Source organism: Lachancea thermotolerans (genome assembly GCF_000142805.1).
Source record: "Lachancea thermotolerans CBS 6340 chromosome G complete sequence".
Lineage (NCBI taxonomy): Eukaryota > Fungi > Ascomycota > Saccharomycetes > Saccharomycetales > Saccharomycetaceae > Lachancea > Lachancea thermotolerans.
This window is the reverse complement of record NC_013083.1, coordinates 1,196,929-1,215,674: the sequence shown is the minus strand read 5'-3', so window position 1 is coordinate 1,215,674 and position 18,746 is coordinate 1,196,929. Positions and strand designations below refer to the sequence as shown.

Here is an 18,746-nt window from a genome sequence, read left to right as displayed (position 1 = left end):
AGTTGGCAGCTTTGCCTGGAAAGGCCGGCGCATTACCCAGAGAGTTTTGCGGAGCTTTTGCAATGCGTGACCAATGAGTTAGAAGGACGATGAGATGGAGCGGAATTCCATAAGTTGTGCAACGTTTTCAGTCGTAAGGCAGATACGCGCGCAACAAAGGCACACACTGCACAACAGCGATGCGAGAAGCCTTAGATTTTTGCCTTGTTGCTTGAACTAAGAGTCGAGGCATCGCAGGGTGCGTCCCGCCGCGTTGAATTAGTGAAAAGTTTCGTTGTCAAACGCATACTGCCCTGGTAATCAGCGTGAGGCGAGAGCCAAGGTGGCTGCGATTGCCGCCGGCGTTAAGATATTGAACTATCCGGCAGCCTGAAACCAGTCACTGTTCCCGGCATGTAAACGACATTCACGTGACATGACTCAAGGGTCCAAAGCTCACCGAGGGCCTTGTCATTCGCGTAAGATTTGACGCGCATGGCAAAATAAGGCCCGCGGGAAACGGTAGAATATTCGAGGGCGGTGCCTCCTGGTACGGACGCGCTGCTGAATGCTAGGGCTTTGAAGAAATAATTTGCACAGTAAAATAACAAACACGAAGCGAAAAATGCAACAGGGCCTTTGCTGACGCTAGAAGCTTCCCCGAAAGTTCACTTCATGCTCAATAGTCTGCTTGCACATCGCGACGTTTTTTAGGACGTTTGATTTCTTGCAGGGTTTGCGCTCAGCAATTTGTTGCAACAGCGCCCCGTATTTGTACGCAGGTGCGGTACACTGCAACATAAAAGGGTATAAAAATGCTGGTCGCAGGGTCCACTTGACATCCGTGGCCTTTGGATGGCCCGCTGGGACAGGCTTTCGATATCTGTCGCGGTGAGCAGCCAAAATTGTCAGTAAGTAATTTTGATCGCATCTGGCTGCAGTTTGACTACACATGTTAAGCGCATTTAGGTAACCAATCACACTCCCCAAAAGGACTGTAGTTTTAATCTGCAATATAGTGGCGCGCAATAAACAGCTAGCACAAACAGCATGTTAACAACACTTCTTATTGACGCATTGTGAACGCACTGTCCGCTGGTATCCAGCCATACTTTACCAAGAAAATAGCGCGCTACTCGTCGCCGACTGTAAGCACTCCCTCCACACTCTGCGCTTAAACCATCCTTGTCCAACGTTCGGCCTTCAGTATCACTTCTACCGAATCTGTCATAGCGGTCTTTCTTTTCCTCTCTGAAAAAAAGTTTTCCATAAGCTCTTCGAGATGAGCATCTCATCTCATCTCACTGTAAAAGCTTGACCACTAGAGTTGTTTAGGAGTTCCAAAGGCGGTCACAACTTCTCAAAACAAACGAACACTTGCAGGATGGCTTTGGCAATTTCTCGCGAAGATACGCAAGTTCTATTGCACGGCAAAAATGTCCTCGAAGAATCAACACTTGACAAGTATAGAAGCGCGGGTCAAATCACACAGACCGCTCTGAAGTTTGTTGTTAAGCTGATCAACGAATCTTATCATGCGGACGGTAAGCAACGTCTGGCAATCCATGAGATATGTCTGTTGAGTGACAGCTTCCTAACTGCTTGCTTGGAATCCAGTTTCAAGAACAAAGTGGCAGAGAGAGGTATCTCGCACCCTACTACGCTTGATGTGGACGAGGTTGCTTCTGGGTGGTGCCCTGAAGTCGATGATGTGGAGCAGTTGCGCTCTGCTAATAAGCAGATGCCTGATTCGGCTTCTGGGTGCCGCAGAAGTGTCGACGGGTTTTTGGCACCGGGCGATGTTGTTAAGGTTTCGCTTGGTGTCCATATTGACGGCTACACCGCACAAGTTTCACACACTATAGTTGTGTACCCTACAGAGGACGACGAGAGTCACGGAAAGGTGCCCACTGGGCCATTGTTGGGCGGCAAGGCCGACGCCTACGCAGCTGCGCATATTGCGATGGAAACTGTAGTTTCTCTGCTGGCATGCGCACTTACTCCTGAAAAGCTCCCTCGTTCACTTTCTAGCAACAACCAAGTAACCGGTAGCCTGATCCGCACCGTTGTCGACGCCATTGCTGCCTCGTACAAGTGTGTTGTGGTTCCCGGCTCTAAAGTTCGTAGAGTCAGAAGATTTCTCGCTGGCCAGAACGAAGGTATCGTTGCTGAAAGAGAGTACAAGGGTGTGGCTTGGTATGAATCCCACCAAGAGTTGGCGATGCTGCAGAAGTCTGCGGAATCCACAAAGGACTTGGTGGCTGTCAAGCCTTCGAACCGCCACAACTCCTCTGCAGTGCCTACTGACGAGTTCACTGTCAACGCCGGGGAAGTGTACGTTGTTGACTTGCAAATGGCGCCTCTTGAAGGTTTGGTTCCAGGTCTGATTACCCTAGAGACCGCTGACAACTTTTCGGGAAAATCTCACAAAGCTGACCAGCTGGTCGCGAGACCAGGTGCTTATGTCAGAGATTTCGCCCACTCTCACATTCTCAAATTGAAGACATCCAGACAGCTGTTGTCTAAGATCGACAAACAAGGCGTTTACCCAGTCAAGCTTTCTCACTTGAGTGACAGTTTCCCAATCGATACCTCTTGTCCAGAATCTTCTCAGATTGAAGCTATTTCCAGGGATCTTAAGTCTTACAGACTCGGCATGAGTGAGATTTTGAACAACTTTTTGGCGATTCCAAACCCTATTCGCATCGCCAAGTGCATCCCTTGGGACAAAATTCTAAGCACCGCCAACCCAGCTGGTTCTCTCGGTGTTGACGCTACTGAGCGCTCTCTGCCCGGCCAGGAACTGCCTCTGCCTCGCTTAGGAATATCTTCTTTGAAGCTGAAGAGCCTCCTGAAACATGCTTCATCTGTTCCAGTGGCCCGTCAAAGCTCAACTGTCGTGTTATGCCCAAGCGACGTCTCATCTAGTGGCAAGGCTGAACTCCTGAGACTCACCGGTGGTAAGAAGACTTGTCAGCCAAGTTGGATCCACTCTAAGTACCAAATGAACCAAGAGGATCCTCTGATCCAAGGTGTGTTCCAACTTGCAGAGCTATCGAAGGACAAGAGATTCGGTATCTCAATCAGAGAGACTCAACCCTTAAAAAAGGAAAACACTTTGGCCGGAGTTGCACCAAGCTCTGCCACTCAGGACATAGATATGGCTTGAATTTCATAACTTTGTACAGTATTTCACTTCAAGATAGATAGTATTAATATATGAGCATTGCAAAAACATACTCCGACCTAATCTTGTGGCTATGAAATCGAGGCTGTAGAAAAGCTGACTACTCGATTTTAAGCAACAGCTCTGTCGACTGAGCCCAGTTAAGTAATAAGATTTTTGCTCATAAAATTGGTATAAAAACTGTGAGAAAAGGAAACATGCCTGGTTGACAACCACATTTCGGGCGAACAAGAACTAACGAAAAGAACTCTAGAAAAGGCTCAGACGTTTGGGTTTCAAGTTCAACAAATTCACTTAACACAATCAACCAGAGGCGTGGTTTTCATTCTTCTATCCCAAAACTAGCGCTATATTTAATTATTTTTAAATTAGCCGCCAACTATGTCAACCGAAACTGAAACGGAAAACTCAGCCCTGAACTCGATAATCAGCGTTGATGAACTTCAGAACTATGGTATTAATGCTTCTGATCTCCAAAAGCTGAAGAGTGCAGGGGTTTTCAGCGTCAATGTAGGCATTCATTAAAAAACCCTTATCCTAACCACATTCTTCGGTCAATATACTAACACTGGGCGTCAAAACAGAGCGTGCTCTCAACAACTAGGAGAAACTTGCTCAAAATTAAGGGCTTAAGTGAGGTAAAAGTGGAAAAGGTGAAAGAAGCTGCAGGCAAAATCATACAGGTGGGATTTATTCCGGCGACAATACAGGCCGATATCAGGAAGCGTGTTTTTGCGATCTCTACGGGCTCGAAGCAACTTGACAGTGTACTAGGTGGAGGTGTGATGACAATGAGCATTACGGAGGTATTCGGTGAATTCAGGTGTGGAAAAACACAGATGTCGCATACTCTGTGTGTAACTGCTCAGTTACCACGCGAACTTGGCGGGGGTGAAGGAAAAGTTGCTTATATCGACACTGAGGGTACGTTTCGGCCAGAAAGGATCAAGCAGATTGCAGCTAGGTACGATCTGGATCCTGAAGCTTGCTTGGAAAATGTGTCATACGCTCGCGCGCTGAATAGCGAGCACCAGATGGAGCTCACCGAGCAACTGGGCTCGGAACTATCATCAGGAGAGTATCGCTTGCTTATTGTGGATTCAATCATGGCCAATTTCCGGGTTGACTACTGTGGCAGAGGCGAGTTGAACGAGCGCCAGCAAAAGTTGAACCAACATTTATCAAGGCTGAACAGAATATCGGAAGAATACAATATTGCTGTGTTCATGACTAACCAAGTTCAATCGGATCCAGGCGCATCGGCTTTATTCGCAGGCGCTGATGGCAGAAAACCTGTCGGAGGGCACGTATTGGCTCACGCTAGCGCAACTAGAATCCTTTTACGAAAAGGAAGAGGAGACGAAAGAGTGGCGAAATTACAAGATAGTCCCGATATGCCAGAGAGAGAATGCGTGTACATTATCGGTGAGAAAGGTATCACTGACGCGGAAGACTAAAATGTCTGTTTTACTCCCTTCAACACCTCCATATGGCCATATATACCTTAGCTATTAAAATTCCTCGTATCCAAATCTCTCCGGTAGGACCATAGGTGCAACTAAGGTCCATCCGTACAAACCGTAGCATATCCACGCACTCACTATCTTAACCCAAGAATAAAAATACGTTCTACCAACAGGAATGAAATCACCCACATCATCTTTGGTAACGTTTATCGTCAAAAGTATCGCAATCCATTGCGTCGCCAAAAAGAAGATGACGTGAAATAATGAATAATTGTATTTTGTCGCTATGCGCTCATCATCGCCACTAACTCCATTGCCCTCAGATGTTTCCGCCCACGCCGTATCATAAAGAGCACTTTCAGGTAAGGCGCCTTCTTCAACGGCTTGTCTAATCGCTTCGGACCTTAGCTGATTTCTGCTTTGGGAAACGCCTTCATATCCAACTTCATCACCGCCATCGAGAAAGATTGATTGTTCGTTGGAGTTGAAAGCAGAGTTGGCAGCTGCTCTCGTGGTGGTGTATGCAATTGCCACGAAGGTAAACAGGGAGCCCAAAACAGCACTGAATTTACGTGTCTTGCTTGATCTCACAAATGGGTTACATTGCCTATCATCCGGCTCCGAGGCTAAAGCGCTCATAGTCAGGTAGGTTCCGTAAATTGCAACCATACTGCTTTGCGCTAGACCGCATCTTGGGTTGTACTCTTGAACTTTTGGATGAATCGATAGACCAGTTGTGATTATGCTCAAAAGTAAGTTCACTGTTGCCGCAACCTGGTTCATGGTGCAATTGTTGTGGCAAAACAAAACGTACATTACTGTCGTCATTGCCATAGCGCCAACATACATAATGCTTGTTCCAGCTACCAAAAACTTCTGCCATTTAGAAGAGTTCTCATCTTCTAGCTCGACATGCTGTATACATTTTTCAGCCCACTCATGAGCGAAGTCAACTAAAAGGACTAGGCCCACCAAAATAAACAAAGATCCGGAGGGCACCGAAATCCACTTCGAGAAGAAGACGAAGAACTTATTAGGAAGCGCAAATGACAGCCCCACCAACGCACCATAAGCAAGCAGCTTCAGCGACCACCAAGAGTTTTGAAGTGCCGCTCTTTTCTCCGTTGTAGACCTCACGTTGACAAGAGCGGAAGAAAGCATCAGGTGCAAAAGACCCAATGCGAAATTTAACCTGTGCACCGTAAAGAAACCGCACTCTCCCGTCGAAGTACAGCTTTTCTTGAACCACGGAAATGAATAGTTCGCAGACATCGAGATCCAGGAAAACAAAGAGTTGAATAGTAAGAGAGCGGCATAAATTAGTCTTGTTGCCAGTGAACTGGAGCCTCCACTCAAGGACTTAAAACTCGACACCAATATACTAGAAGAAAGTGAACCAAAAAAAGATGCGGCAAATGACGCTGCAGAAGTCAGCGGAAGTGATATTATAGCTCCCATGGCTTTGTCTCCCTTTTTTTTTTGCCCGGCTCTTGGCGTATCAAGATTGTAAATTATCGCTTTACTTAAAGATTTCTTGAAATCAGGGAAAACGAGGTTTTCAGAGAACAGCTCAACACCCTCAGCGCGAATGCCTCGGACGCAGATTGTGCTCCAAATAGATCACCACAGAATACTTCTGGGGAAATCTGGTGATGCCAAGCCGTTTGTCAGGGCTGTGCCAAACGATGCTGACATTTACAGCAAGGTGTTTCTAGCGAGATCCCTCCAGAACATGTTCCAGTATTCGTTGATGATGAAGCCATCAGATGCTGAGGTATTACTACTCGAGGATGTCTTACTACCATTAGAACTCAAGCAGCTGGTTTCGAGGGTTTTGCTGGAAACACTGAAGGTTTCAAGCATAATGTTCGTTCCGGATGTTTTAACGACGTGTATAGCCGGCGGTGTCCGAAATGCTATCGTAGTAGATATTGCATGGGAGCATTTAGTTATCGTGCCCGTATTTGATCTGCGAATTCTTCAGAAACAGATGGTTGTGAGTTCTAGAGGAGGGAAGTTTCTTCATCAAATGGCAGGAGAAGCTAAGCAGGAGGACCTTGTATATCAAATTGAAGAAGCAGGGCTATGGCAAAAAGAAGACTTTGCCTATCTCAGAAATCGCATTAAAAAAGAGTTTATTGGCTATGATAATGAAGAAATCTTTGACATTGATGAACTTCCTATAGTACAAATGCTAAAGAGGGTTTACAAGGATCTTCCACTCGACATAAGAGGAAGGCTTAAACAACGCGTAATAGTGACAGGCTGGCTAAGCACATCGGAGGGGTTCCGAAAGCAGCTTGAAAAGGCAATATGCCCACATTTTTCTCTTATAACCTCCATGGGCCCATGGGTCGGTGGCAGCCTGTACCTGGAGCATTATGTCGACCTTGAGAGGTCCCAAACGAGCCGGAAGCTGAAGCGCTGCAAAAGCGTTGATGAGGTAGTTTTAGAAGATTGGCACCTGCAAAGTTTTCGAAGTTATACACGGAATTGTTGCTAAGATAGAAACTCAAGCGAAGATTCTATTGACGCGGAGGTTAAGGCACTCTCGCTTTCTGAATTTGTTGTCTCACTCTGTTTTTTGATGTTTGCAAACCTAGACCAGGGACAGCTTTGAAATCTGTCGCGCTCTTCTTTAAGCTCAAAATAACCTGTTCTGTCTACTCCAAACAAATAATATAGGGGATACTCAAGGAATGAAAGCTGGCCTTCCTTTTCTTCAATTTCCAGCTGTCTATCAAAGACGGGCCCCTCTCCGGTTGCTATCCGCATAAACTCGTCCTGTAGCGCGGCAAGACAGAGGCCCTCGTAATCGTCACGGTCCAAAGGCTTTTCGTACTCTTCTAAGTGAAGGAACGGAGGGAAATCCACACTTGTAGGCAACTCATTTGCGAGGGACGACAAGTCAAGGCTCTCACCATCTGGAAGCAGCTTGTCGTTGCGGACAGTAATCGGAATAAAAGGCCGCAAAAGATCTGTAGTCGGCCCTTCCTCTACGGTGCCGAATGTGGAAATTGGGTCCAGAGGCCTTTTTTTTCCCGTAAGCGCGGGGGGTGAAGCGTAGTCTTTGAGGTGGAGAGGTTTTGGAACTCTTAAGCCATTCACTGGCAAACTCAATTGAGTAGTAGTTGCAGCAGTTGGCACAACGGATGAGCCCGTATTTGTGTGGAGGGTCTGCAGTTCATACTGATGATCGGAGACATGTACTTCTCTAAAAAACGTCTTCTTATTGAGCACCACTTTGGTTGCGGCAGGTCTTAAAACTGAAAGTTCATTTTCGTCATGGGGCTGTAGGTGGTGGCCTCCGCGGTTGTGTGTATCAGCCATAATCGTAATCCAAATATGCTAGATGGTTTTCGAGAACTAGTCGCTACGTCGAAAACACAAATAGTTTTTTATCGAGCTGCATGCCTAAGCTTTATGTCGCAAAAACGTCAAGTCCACTTGCTTACCCAGAGACAAGTCGCATTTTTGCCGAAAGCCATGTAACTCTTTATCCTTGCCTAGCCGCTGATCGCGCCCCAAACGCGATCTCAAAAGTTTTCTGCTTACTTGTCTAAAACATTACCGGACGACATCAAGTTTTCCACGTAGTCTTGTAAATACCTGTTTTCATGAGCCAATTGCTCACAGACCTTCTTTTGTTCTTCTGACTTTTCAAGCAGCAGCTGGAGGGTGTCTCTTAATAGTTTAGTCTTCGCTAGAAGATCGGTTTTATCTTGCTTTGTGCTGGCGGAATTGCTAGCAACAGAGCTCTCACGAGTTTCAGCTGGGATTTCCTGTAGATTCTCGCTCTCCTCGTTCATCAATAGTCTATGGTTCCAAATGTTCAAAGCCACCACAGACTTTGAGAGGCCAAAGGATGGTTAAGCAGCTAAAAAGGCCGAGCAAGCTTTTCAAGTAATAACAAATTTATGTCATTATAATTTGCCGTAAAGTTGTGAAGATCAAAAATTTAATAAAATGGTCTCTAGCGGGATCGAACCGCTGATCCCCGCGTTATTAGCACGGTGCCTTAACCAACTGGGCCAAGAGACCTATTTGATGGTTGTAATCTCAATATAATACTTATATAAATATACTGGTAGATGTCATGATCGCAAATACTTTGCAATGGAGTGGATGACATTAGGATCGCCAATGGTCAAACTCCCAGTAGGGATTTTTACGTTTGCAATTATTGTCGGTGTACTCTTATAATTGACCGGCCATGGAACTTGGATTTGTGATTTCCCTGAGCATTAGGGTGTGTCAATTCCGCGGGGTCGACGCCTTGCAGAACATCATGCCAAGTATTAGAAGCTATTTCCTACAAGGTTTAACGCAAACAAGTAACCACCCTACCATGGAACATTTATAATTGATAGGTTGCCACTTTGAACACAAATTATATGCTGCAAAACTTGTCATGCGAAAACGGGACTGCCAAGAGACCATAATGTTAAGTACTTTGGATCACGGCTTGTTCAAAGACGAGTTTTCGATCGCACTACTTCGTGAGCAGGTTCCTAGTGCCAAAAATTTAAAGTAGACCGGGGAATCAAACTCATAGAAGCTCCTCGGCGTTGCCGCATGTGCACTTGGAAATCTTAGAAGAACCTATTACAAGGCGGCGATGCCATGTACAAGGCCAAGAAATTACAAAAAAAGACTCTTGAATTAATTACCATTGATCTTCGCACTCCGATCACCCACCGCTCAGTAGTTGAGATCCTTGTATTCATTTAAATACATTGTCAATATGGAATTTTTCATACTAAATGTACATGACTTCGGGAGATGCGATGCAACGTCTTTCAGTCCACCTTGACAGACGAATAGATCCTCCTGACAAACCACAAGCTGCTCAAAAATCCAACTGTACCAGTGATGAGACAAGAGAGCAAAGACATGACCAAGGAATAACCGACATATAGCACAATTGTTGTGAAGCCGCCCAATCTGAATTTCGTGAACAAAATGGCATGGATGAACATGTATAGCGCGCAGCCAGCCCCACCAATCCAAAACCCTCTCCACTGCCACTTCCAGTTCTCTAAGCATAGAGAGTAATACGTAAGCAGCACGGTTATTAGCGAAGTCGTCAGCGTTAGAAGTAGAAACGACACAAATAGGAATCCAAACATGTAAAAAATCTTATTGAACCACAAGCTGGAATATATGAAATAAAGTTCCACGGCAATGGAACCGAACGGGAAAATACCAGCAATTAGAGATGCAGGAACTGTTTTCAAGTACCACGGCTGGAAGGGTATCTGCCTTGGGATCTGCTTTGTTTTAGTTGGGTGCTCATCCCACTTGCATTTCTTCCGGGCAATCAATGAGCCTGCCACCGATAATGGAATGGAAAATAGGAACCATAGCAAAACGATAACGCACATTGTTCCAAAAGGAATGGCGCCCGCTGACTCGACGACAACTAGGAAGAAGTTCAAGGCCAACATAACGCAAAACAGTAGACCTGGAACCAAGATTGGGGTGAGAAGCATGTTAACTTTCCAGTAGGGGCCGCCAAAGAATTTGTACGTAGCCATGGATGTGTAAGAACCAAAAGAACCAAACAATGCGTAAAGGATGAACATGACTGTAGTGAGTGAGCCACGCGATGATGGAGAGAGCAAGCCTAATAGCGCAAATCCTATGGTACATGCCGCCATCAAAAATAGTTGAGCTCCAGACCCCACCAATACGGAGAGAATCAAAGATCTTTCAGGGGTGCGGAAGACGTCTCCGTGGATTAGCTTCCATCCGGTTTCTTCTTGGAAGTCATCATCTAGGTTAATTTGGTTATATCTGGACAGATCGTCTGTCAAAGTAACGTACAGGCGGTGGATCATGACAGTTGACAAAAATACAACAACTAGGGAGAAGTTGATTAGCGAAAACCACTGAATTTTAGGATCATAAACATGCAGGTACTTGTCCCATCTGGTAGCCCAGACTGTTTCGGAAGGAGTAAACTTCACAGAGTAAGAAAAGTGAACTTCAGTAGCCTCAGTCTCTGAGAGCTTCAACAATTCCCCGGTCTTGTCACACGTGTCAGGAGATTCTCTTTTAATGGAATATGGGTTCACAATCACACCAACAACTCTGTAGTTGCCATTCCCCCGATCGTGGTATTGCACCTCAATTTCGAAATGGTTGGCAAAGTATGGCGTTTCTAACTGCTTAACTAACTCTTTGGTGTTTGAGACTTGCTTACGCTTGGCGAGGGACCTCTTTGCGGGAGGAGCATCCAGGTAATCAGACTCAGACACCTCCTTTGTAGACCCATGGGAGCCAGAATCGTCTCCATCTTGACTACCACCTTGACCGTTCATCCTGAGCTCAGATCCCCCAATACCAACATAGCCGAGTTCAAAGCCTGGCGTATAAAACTCCGACTTGGTTCTGACATCGGTTGTTTTGCGAGCCGCTGGAAGTCCATCCACCAGCCAGTTTTGGAAAAAGCCATTGGTAATAAGCTTGTTGATGAACTTTGCGTCATCTGCGGGGATTGATTCTGAACACAGAGAGGCACACTCCTTGTTTTTGAGCATTTCGATTTGGAAGGGCGAGTTGTAGATTCGGTCCCCGAATATGATTGAACCGAGCGACTCGCGCTGTTTTTCCAGCTTCTCCGGCCTGCAAAAATGGAACTTTGGATAGTAGTAATCGTATGAGTAGAGGAGGGATTCCTTGTCTCCAAGGTCATTACCATCCTCATCCGCGTGCTGGTAGTACATCGTGGGAGTCAAATGGTTGACCAAGAGAGGAATAGCGTCGCCCTCATGGTACGTAGTCGGCGCAACTCCAGGCAGGTAGAACCCACTTACCTGCGAAGCCCATAAAATCGATAGCAAGAGTATCGCTGATACCATCTTCAGCCTCTTAACTAATAACCTATGAATCCTGAAACTTCAAGTTTTCAATGCCTGTTATTGATCGGAAGCCATTTTATTGATTGTTTTCCCGCAGCTGTGTAAAACGTAGAATATGACTTTTTTTGATACGCAGATGGAGCATAGAGGATTCGAGCGCCAGAATCTGGGTTCCAAATGTGGTGGAGCTCCCACTGGACTACACGGGCATGTAAAATGTTGAGCGAGCGAAGCGATTTCTGCCAGTGAAGTATATGCTTTTTAGGCTTTAGGGCTTCGGCTAGGGCTTATAACATGAGTTTCTAAATCATTCAAGATTTCCAGTAGGTGTTTGGAAATTGGCATTTCCTAATGATGAGAATAGGCTCATACACCCTTCCCTAACGCAATTGGGAAAATGCCGCTATCATTTGGAAAGTATATGAACCTTGCGTTCCACCTGGATTCGGCACTTGAGCCGGTTCCCACAGAAATATCGCGGAAAATCGTTTCAAGTGCAGTGTCGCCGGTGGTGACAGTGACCTCGACTGCAGCTCTAGACGAACACATCCAGGAGTCGTATGGTGTTGATTCGCTCTATATGCTGCTGCGGTACTTCGGAGACTGCGTATCAGATAGGGATCAAGCTGAGGCAGGTCCGGAGCTTGGCACGGAGTCTGGCAAAAATAGGAACCGAGCTCGCTCTAATAGCCTTTTCCAGCGGCAAGCTTCGCATTATCTCAGGTTCACACGTCCTCTCACAGACTTGATTGACGTGCGTGAATCCCGCGACTTGCTCTTTGATTATCACTCGCTGGAGGTTTTTCTGGAAAAGTATCTCAGCCTGGTTGAGGCCAACACTACATCAGATACACCACACACGCTTCTCCAACACTCCATCTACCATAAGTTCTTTACAACCGCTATTTCTTCCACGGCGCACCTGTCGCCGTACGAATCTTTCAATCATCCGGTCGCTTCACTTTTAGCGCTCGATATTTCGAAAGACCAGGGCTACGAGGAGGCTAGAGATCTTTTGATTGCTTTTAAGAACATGCATAATACAACTCCCCACTTTCCAGCTTTCATAAATGTGAACGACATCTTACCTGTGTTTCTGCTGTGTTATGAAGAGGACTCGCGCGAACAATTCGAGCTATGCCAGTCCTTATCTAAGACCATCAAAAAACAATTATTCGTGGAAAGTTTGCTTTTACCTTGTTGGGGTCAGAATATCAACGCCGGGGCTTCCCCCAGCCGTATCTTGCATCAGCCAATAATGTCGTCCCTGGAGGAAACCATGTATTCAATGATGAAAGAAAGTACGATTACACTTCCCCTTTCCCTAATCAACTACATATACGACCGCCTTACAAACCTAATTGATGAACTCATGATTCCTTTCATGAAGCGCAAGATCTCCTTTTGGGACGAAAGCATACTGCAACCTCGAAAATCAATCTTTCCAAACTCAAAATTCTTCCGCAAGCTCATATCAAAAACTCCCGCGCCTCCACCTGCGAGCGATTCCGCGACCCATAGCCAACAAGGAGTTGCATATTTCGCAGCTACATCTAACGAGTTTATTCTTCGAAAGTTGGCGGATTGGTCTTTTATGCTGTCAGACTTCAAAAACGCCTATTCTACGTATGAATTACTTTCCAAGGATTTTGAACAACGTCCAGAATACTTAGCATCATGCTTGGAGTGGTGTGCTCTTTCTGTACTGATGGGTGCGCAAAGCATAGTCACGGTGAAAATGATCAAGAACGACATTGATCCTTTGATCAACAGGGCTTTAAAGTCATATGAACTATCTGCTCGTAAAGCAAAAGAAAAAAACGCACAGCTGAAGAGTAGCGCACTTGCAAAAAAAGCTGAGAAAGACTCAAAAAGTGCTACTCTCCCTTCAACTGTTTCGGATGAACATAGTGGTCAAGAACTAGATGAGGGTGTAAGTTCAGCTCCCTCACAGTCTGCTCAAAGTTACGAAACAAGGTGTATGCTTTTAGCTGCTGAACTGTTTTTGAGCTTGAGCGACACGTGGACTGCAACCCCATATGCCATCAAGTATCTCGAAACAATTCTTGATGAATGCACATTAGGTTCACTATCTGAAATTGTGTTATGGGAAAGATTGGCTTACTGTTATGCTCTAAGAGTCGATCCTAGGGTTAAAGGAAAGCTGCCCAGCTTAGATGGGCAAAGCGGCCAGAACGAAAAACGGGGAGAAGAGTCGGAAGGCTCTGATGAGTCTGACGATGAAACCCAGAAATATGACCACAAAATATCGCAAAATTGCATGGCTTCTCTTGGCTTAGCAAGAAGGCGCAAGTCAACACTATTCCGTTTGATAGCGACCAAAAAATGGACAGAATCTAAACAGTGGAGACAAGCTTATTGGGGGCTCAAGGACATCGAGGTAGTGTATTCTGAACTGGACTTTGCTAATAGAGACGATTTGATTTTGGAGAAGCTGCGAAAAAAGATTCACGAACACGAGCCACTACCTCAGAAGTTGAATACTTCTTTCATCAGTACGTAGCATTTCACGATAAATTAATATTATTATTACAAGAACTGCCTATTTAGTGAGGCTGCAGCTACCTAGAGCCTCTTTGAATGCAAACGTCAAAATCAAATAAATCTCATTAGTTTTTCAGGTGGAACCGTGTCTATCATTTCGTTCTCGTCAGTGCGAGGTTTCGACAATTGGTACCCATCACCTGAATCGCCAAAGAAATAAGAAAATATGACACCAAGCAGACCTAGAACCGCCAGAGTCCCCAGAGCCAATGCCAAACTTATCAAAACAATGAATCCGCGGTCTATCTTTTTTTTTTTTCTTTGCAAATTTGATGGCGAAGAACCTGAAGGCGATGGGGTCCCGCTTGTTCCGCTTGATGTGTTACTAGAAAAAGTTCCCTGCAAGTAACCTTTATAATCGAGAAAGTCACTGAGGTCTCTGTTGAGAAAAACATGACTTGTCTCTAAATCTGAGGAAGAGGTTGCTTGATTTGACGATAAAAATGGAGTCCATTCACCAGAATCATAAAAAGCGGCATTTATGCTGCCAAACTTTGCATGCTGTAAACTTCCGGTGATTAGCAGGACCTTGCTGGAAGAATCTCTTTTTTGTTTTCTGGTTGTGTCTTTAAGCGGAAAGACGTCGAGTCCCTTAAACTTCGAATTCTCAGTGAAATTTGTTGAGATTTGCTGCCACTTGCCACTCTCCAGTTGCAACAAACTTGTATCAGAAAACGCGACAACATTATTCGAGGATCCATCCATACTGACAAAACCATTTAGCGTTATATTTCCTTCATGAAGGATTTCTGATGAGCTGTCCTTTAAACAAATTGAGGCCAAACTTACACCATCGGTTTCATTGAGTCTGAAAGATCCTGCAATCAGTAAATTGGAGTTATTAAAAATTTCCATTCTGTTGATTACTCCTCTAATTGAATTGTTCAGGAATGGAGACCACTTTTTATCTTGGTAGTTAAACAGACACAGACCTGAACATTGTGTATTATTAACTCTGAAGCTTCCCCCAACTAGGACTGAATTGTTCCTTGCAAAAAAAATGATCGAATTCAAAGATATTTCCGAATCCCATTTGTAGCTAGCAAGGCTCTCACCTGAACTACTGTTAGTGACAAGAAGCTGTGAATCGGTGTGCTGGTCCTTTCCGCCAATTGCTAACAAAGAGTCATTTTTCGAGCTTGCCATAGCCCCGACTTTCCCTGACCATGCACTCAACTGGACGGTACTACCAGAATCATTCATAACTGATACGCCAAAAGAGTTACTAGTGTTGTCAGGATTGTAGTATGCATATGCGGTAGTGCTGTTGTCAACAAAGGCTGCATCGTAAGGCAACTTTCCTCCAAGGGCCCAAAAGTTTTGCGATACCTCTTCTGAGTTCGTCGAGATGAAGAAGCTGCCATTCAAATTGGTATAGTCATTTTGTAGAACATAGCCTTGAAACAATGTGTCATTATAGGGGTTTCTCCCGGCGCTAGCAACCTCTAACGTAAGTTTAGAGGTGTCATAAATTTTTTCACCCGTTGTGCCATTAAGGATTATGTTCTTGTCAAAAATCAACATCTCAGTTTGGCCAAGAGTCAAGTTAGAAAATGTTCTTACAGTCGAGTTGAATTCGGTTAAGTTGAAAAATGTCCCATTAAAGCCTCTAGCCGCTGGCTCGGAAGACCCATTGAATGTGCCGACAATAATGAGGCCGCCGGAGTATTCACTAATTGTACTGATGTCTTTCCCGATTGTCTCAAATGTGTATTCCTCTATGCTTAAGTTATTGGCAAGCTTCAAACGAGCCATCTCACCATCGGTAGTAAACAAGACTAAATCATCCTCAAACATATTGGCAAAAATATTGGAGTGCTTAGGCAGCTTGGAGACGGAGTAATGTGCAAGATCGGTGGCGGAATACGATCCAAGCTCACTGAGAAATGAGGACGTATTGGATGTGCTATAATGAAGTAAACCGTTGATAAACCCTGAAGTATTGTTCTCAAATACTGATTGATCAAAGTCTTCGATATTCACCACAATCTTACTTGCTACCATAACTGGAACCTCAGTTCCACTGTTGATAGCTCCATCAAACTCCAGAGTAACCTTAACTTCAGAATCGAGAAAACCAGAATACAGAGTGTCGAACTTTTCGTAATCGTTATTTTGGTAGATCTCGATGGAATCGAGCAAGGTATTGTTTTGAACGTCTCTAATTGTTGCGTTAATTATGCCGCGAGTTTGGCAAGAGCTATCTTCAAGACAGCCTGGCGTCAACACATCGATGGTGTAAACTCCTGGGTATATTATGCTGGGGTAAAAGATGACAAATGGATTGGTTTCGGAATCTTGAACGGAAGTGCTCAAATAGTTGCCTTCGGATGAACCTGAATCCCATGCAGACGAATTCGACAACAATGCGTTTGATGTTGCTGAACCTTGGGCGCAGTTTGGCGCGTTAAGAGTATTATTGGCATAAACGGAATATGCACTTTCGTAAAGCTCTATTCCGGCTAGACCTACACTTGATCCATATGAGTCCAAAGCAATAAATGTCAAGTCTGAGACTGGTACGTTGTTAACGAATGCGAAATCTTGAAACGATTCGGACCATTGTAATGTAGTTCGATTTTCAAAGTACTGAACTTGATCACCAGGGTAAGACTTGGAGCTAATGTCAGTCAGATTTTGGCTCGAAAGTAAAGGACACCAGGCATCACAGCTTGCTAATTCGCCCGTAGTAGGGTCAAGGTATGTGAGATTCATGATACCGTTAGAAGGTGTTGTTACAATGCGAAATAATGAAACCTGCTCATCAGAATCTCTAGCATTGAAGACCCTTAGCTTCGACGGCCTTGTCTCCTCCGGCATGTAGAGCTCGAACTGACCCTGGGTGCTCCCCGTTTTAAGCCATCCAGTGCTTTCTGTTGATGGACATTTGATTGCGCTCTTATCTAAAGTACCGTCTGAAACCCAGGCTGCACTTTGGAGAGAAATCTGGTGTCCAAGTTCTGGGACAGACGTGTTGGAGGTATTAGAAACGTTGATGTTATTGAGCTGTTGGGTATTGTCAACTGCGGAAAAGTTCCCAGCGAAAAGAATGTTTGAATTGTCCAAGTTCAAAATGGAGTTCACTGTAGAGTTTTTGCCAAATCCCCCAAATGGTAAAACCTCTACACCATCCTTAATAGAATCCCAAACCAGGAGACTGTGAATGGTTTGATTGGACATCTCGTACTCAAAAGATCCACCAAAGAAAACTTTGTCACCATTGGCTGTTATGGTGTTCACCTGTGCAAGGTCCTGGCCAAAAATCTCTCTGAACTCCAGACTTGAGAGGTTGAATAAAAGTTGGCGACTTAATTGATGTCCTGAAATCGAACCTGCCCCACTCAATATGAACGCATCGTCTTTGAAAGGTACAATGTGATCGACGGAAAACACTTCGCTTGAGTCGGAAGAAGAATATATCTCGAGGAAAGTCTCATTGGAGTAGTAGATCAATGCATTTTCGGGATTACCGCTGACCTCACCGGTAAAGTTTTTTTGCCCCGAGTATTTTAAGATGTTGATATCCTTGAAGTTCCCCAAAAGCTGGACTTCATTGTTCTTACTTTTCGAGAGATCGAGGTTGGGTATATCATAAACTTCGACACCTAATTTACTCTCTAGAGCATCTAAATGGGACCCTGAACAGAATTTAGCCAGAGCCAAAACCGATGTTGCTAGGCATGTCGTAGCGCGCATCGCTGGACCACTTAGTCCTGAAGTTTATCCTTTGTATTAATCTCTTGCAAAGCCTAGCCACCGATTGAGTTCGTCAGATACTTCGCGCGTGCGAGTGAGCTTACGATTGAACAGCTCCGTGTTTAAGATGAATTGAAAACTTACCGAGGTAAAACAAGTGCAATAGGTTCACACAGGGCTCTTCCTTTCAGCGTTTTAGGTTGCGGTTTCAATCCGCAGAATGGGAATGTTTCTTGCCCTCTGAACGGTTCTCCTCCTTTGGCTGAACGCTCGTCTTTTTCGATCTCGATGCATTCTTGAAAAAATTGTATTTTTCCTAGAGAGGGAACTGATAAACATCAATCATTAGGGTTAAACTAGGGTTAGCCAGTACTATCGGAACAAGCCCAGGAGCAGGGTTCAGTTGTTCTTTCATCGAGGTGTAACAACTCGACATGCTGTTTAACCCGTTTTCGTTCCATTAATTCGTGCTGGTCTAAAAAAATGGCAGGACACCAGAGAGAATGTCTTACCCTTCAGACTATCTAACAGTAACGTCAATTAACAGGCATAAGACACTACTGAAATAAAAACAGCAAAAATTTGCAATGCTGTCTGATCTAAAAAGAGCTCCATTGTAATTTCTGTCCACGAAACTACAATTCTTGAGCAGCAAATGCTGGAACAGCGCTTGTTGGATACGTAACAGCTTGCAATGATGAATAAAGTGACCAAATATCCGGGTTTGGCCTTTTCTGTCTAGTAGAGTAGTTCTGCTATTACATGGCCTCATCTCTCGGAGGTAATTTGCGCGTCATCTGACAGACGCCTTTGTGTGGTTTGGTAGTTATTTTTGAATTCTGACATGCCTCCACTAGCAACGGCGTGTGTCTTGAATATATCCCGGAATGTCGAATTTAAGGCAGTAACACGTCGCGTTCGCGCTGAAGTGCTTGTAGGTTTTGTCTCGCACCAAAGCACCCATTCGTGTATTCGCCCCCCCCCCCCCCC

The 18,746-nt window shown here is 44.8% G+C and overlaps 9 protein-coding genes and 1 non-coding gene across 10 annotated transcripts; 4 read left to right on the top strand and 6 right to left on the bottom strand.

Annotated features, from left to right (window-relative positions):
* Positions 1-1,363: 1,363 nt before the first annotated feature.
* On the top strand, positions 1,364-3,148 carry ARX1 (putative hydrolase; the record flags this gene model as incomplete). Its single annotated transcript, XM_002555596.1, has 1 exon — positions 1,364-3,148. The coding sequence occupies one exon, from the start codon at positions 1,364-1,366 to the stop codon at positions 3,146-3,148; it is 1,785 nt and encodes a 594-aa protein (XP_002555642.1).
* A 399-nt stretch (positions 3,149-3,547) lies between these two features.
* DMC1 (recombinase DMC1) lies at positions 3,548-4,623 on the top strand (the record flags this gene model as incomplete). The annotated part of the gene is made up of 2 exons (XM_002555595.1): positions 3,548-3,676; positions 3,751-4,623. The coding sequence occupies 2 exons, from the start codon at positions 3,548-3,550 to the stop codon at positions 4,621-4,623; spliced, it is 1,002 nt and encodes a 333-aa protein (XP_002555641.1).
* Positions 4,624-4,677: 54 nt separating this feature from the next.
* TMS1 (Tms1p) lies at positions 4,678-6,090 on the bottom strand (the record flags this gene model as incomplete). Its single annotated transcript, XM_002555594.1, has 1 exon — positions 4,678-6,090. One exon carries the CDS (start codon positions 6,088-6,090, stop codon positions 4,678-4,680), a length of 1,413 nt encoding a protein of 470 aa, XP_002555640.1.
* Positions 6,091-6,220: 130 nt separating this feature from the next.
* ARP10 (Arp10p) lies at positions 6,221-7,135 on the top strand (the record flags this gene model as incomplete). Its single annotated transcript, XM_002555593.1, has 1 exon — positions 6,221-7,135. One exon carries the CDS (start codon positions 6,221-6,223, stop codon positions 7,133-7,135), a length of 915 nt encoding a protein of 304 aa, XP_002555639.1.
* ISC10 (Isc10p) lies at positions 7,132-7,962 on the bottom strand (the record flags this gene model as incomplete). Its single annotated transcript, XM_002555592.1, has 1 exon — positions 7,132-7,962. One exon carries the CDS (start codon positions 7,960-7,962, stop codon positions 7,132-7,134), a length of 831 nt encoding a protein of 276 aa, XP_002555638.1.
* Positions 7,963-8,183: 221 nt separating this feature from the next.
* SLO1 (Slo1p) lies at positions 8,184-8,441 on the bottom strand (the record flags this gene model as incomplete). Its single annotated transcript, XM_002555591.1, has 1 exon — positions 8,184-8,441. One exon carries the CDS (start codon positions 8,439-8,441, stop codon positions 8,184-8,186), a length of 258 nt encoding a protein of 85 aa, XP_002555637.1.
* Positions 8,442-8,599: 158 nt separating this feature from the next.
* On the bottom strand, positions 8,600-8,673 carry KLTH0G13904r. The gene has a single exon. It is a non-coding gene; the product is annotated as a tRNA-Ile (tRNA).
* A 758-nt stretch (positions 8,674-9,431) lies between these two features.
* On the bottom strand, positions 9,432-11,495 carry TMN2 (Tmn2p; the record flags this gene model as incomplete). Its single annotated transcript, XM_002555590.1, has 1 exon — positions 9,432-11,495. The coding sequence occupies one exon, from the start codon at positions 11,493-11,495 to the stop codon at positions 9,432-9,434; it is 2,064 nt and encodes a 687-aa protein (XP_002555636.1).
* Positions 11,496-11,892: 397 nt separating this feature from the next.
* TRS85 (Trs85p) lies at positions 11,893-14,019 on the top strand (the record flags this gene model as incomplete). Its single annotated transcript, XM_002555589.1, has 1 exon — positions 11,893-14,019. One exon carries the CDS (start codon positions 11,893-11,895, stop codon positions 14,017-14,019), a length of 2,127 nt encoding a protein of 708 aa, XP_002555635.1.
* Positions 14,020-14,111: 92 nt separating this feature from the next.
* Positions 14,112-17,756, bottom strand: RAX2 (Rax2p; the record flags this gene model as incomplete). The annotated part of the gene is made up of 1 exon (XM_002555588.1): positions 14,112-17,756. One exon carries the CDS (start codon positions 17,754-17,756, stop codon positions 14,112-14,114), a length of 3,645 nt encoding a protein of 1,214 aa, XP_002555634.1.
* Positions 17,757-18,746: the final 990 nt, after the last annotated feature.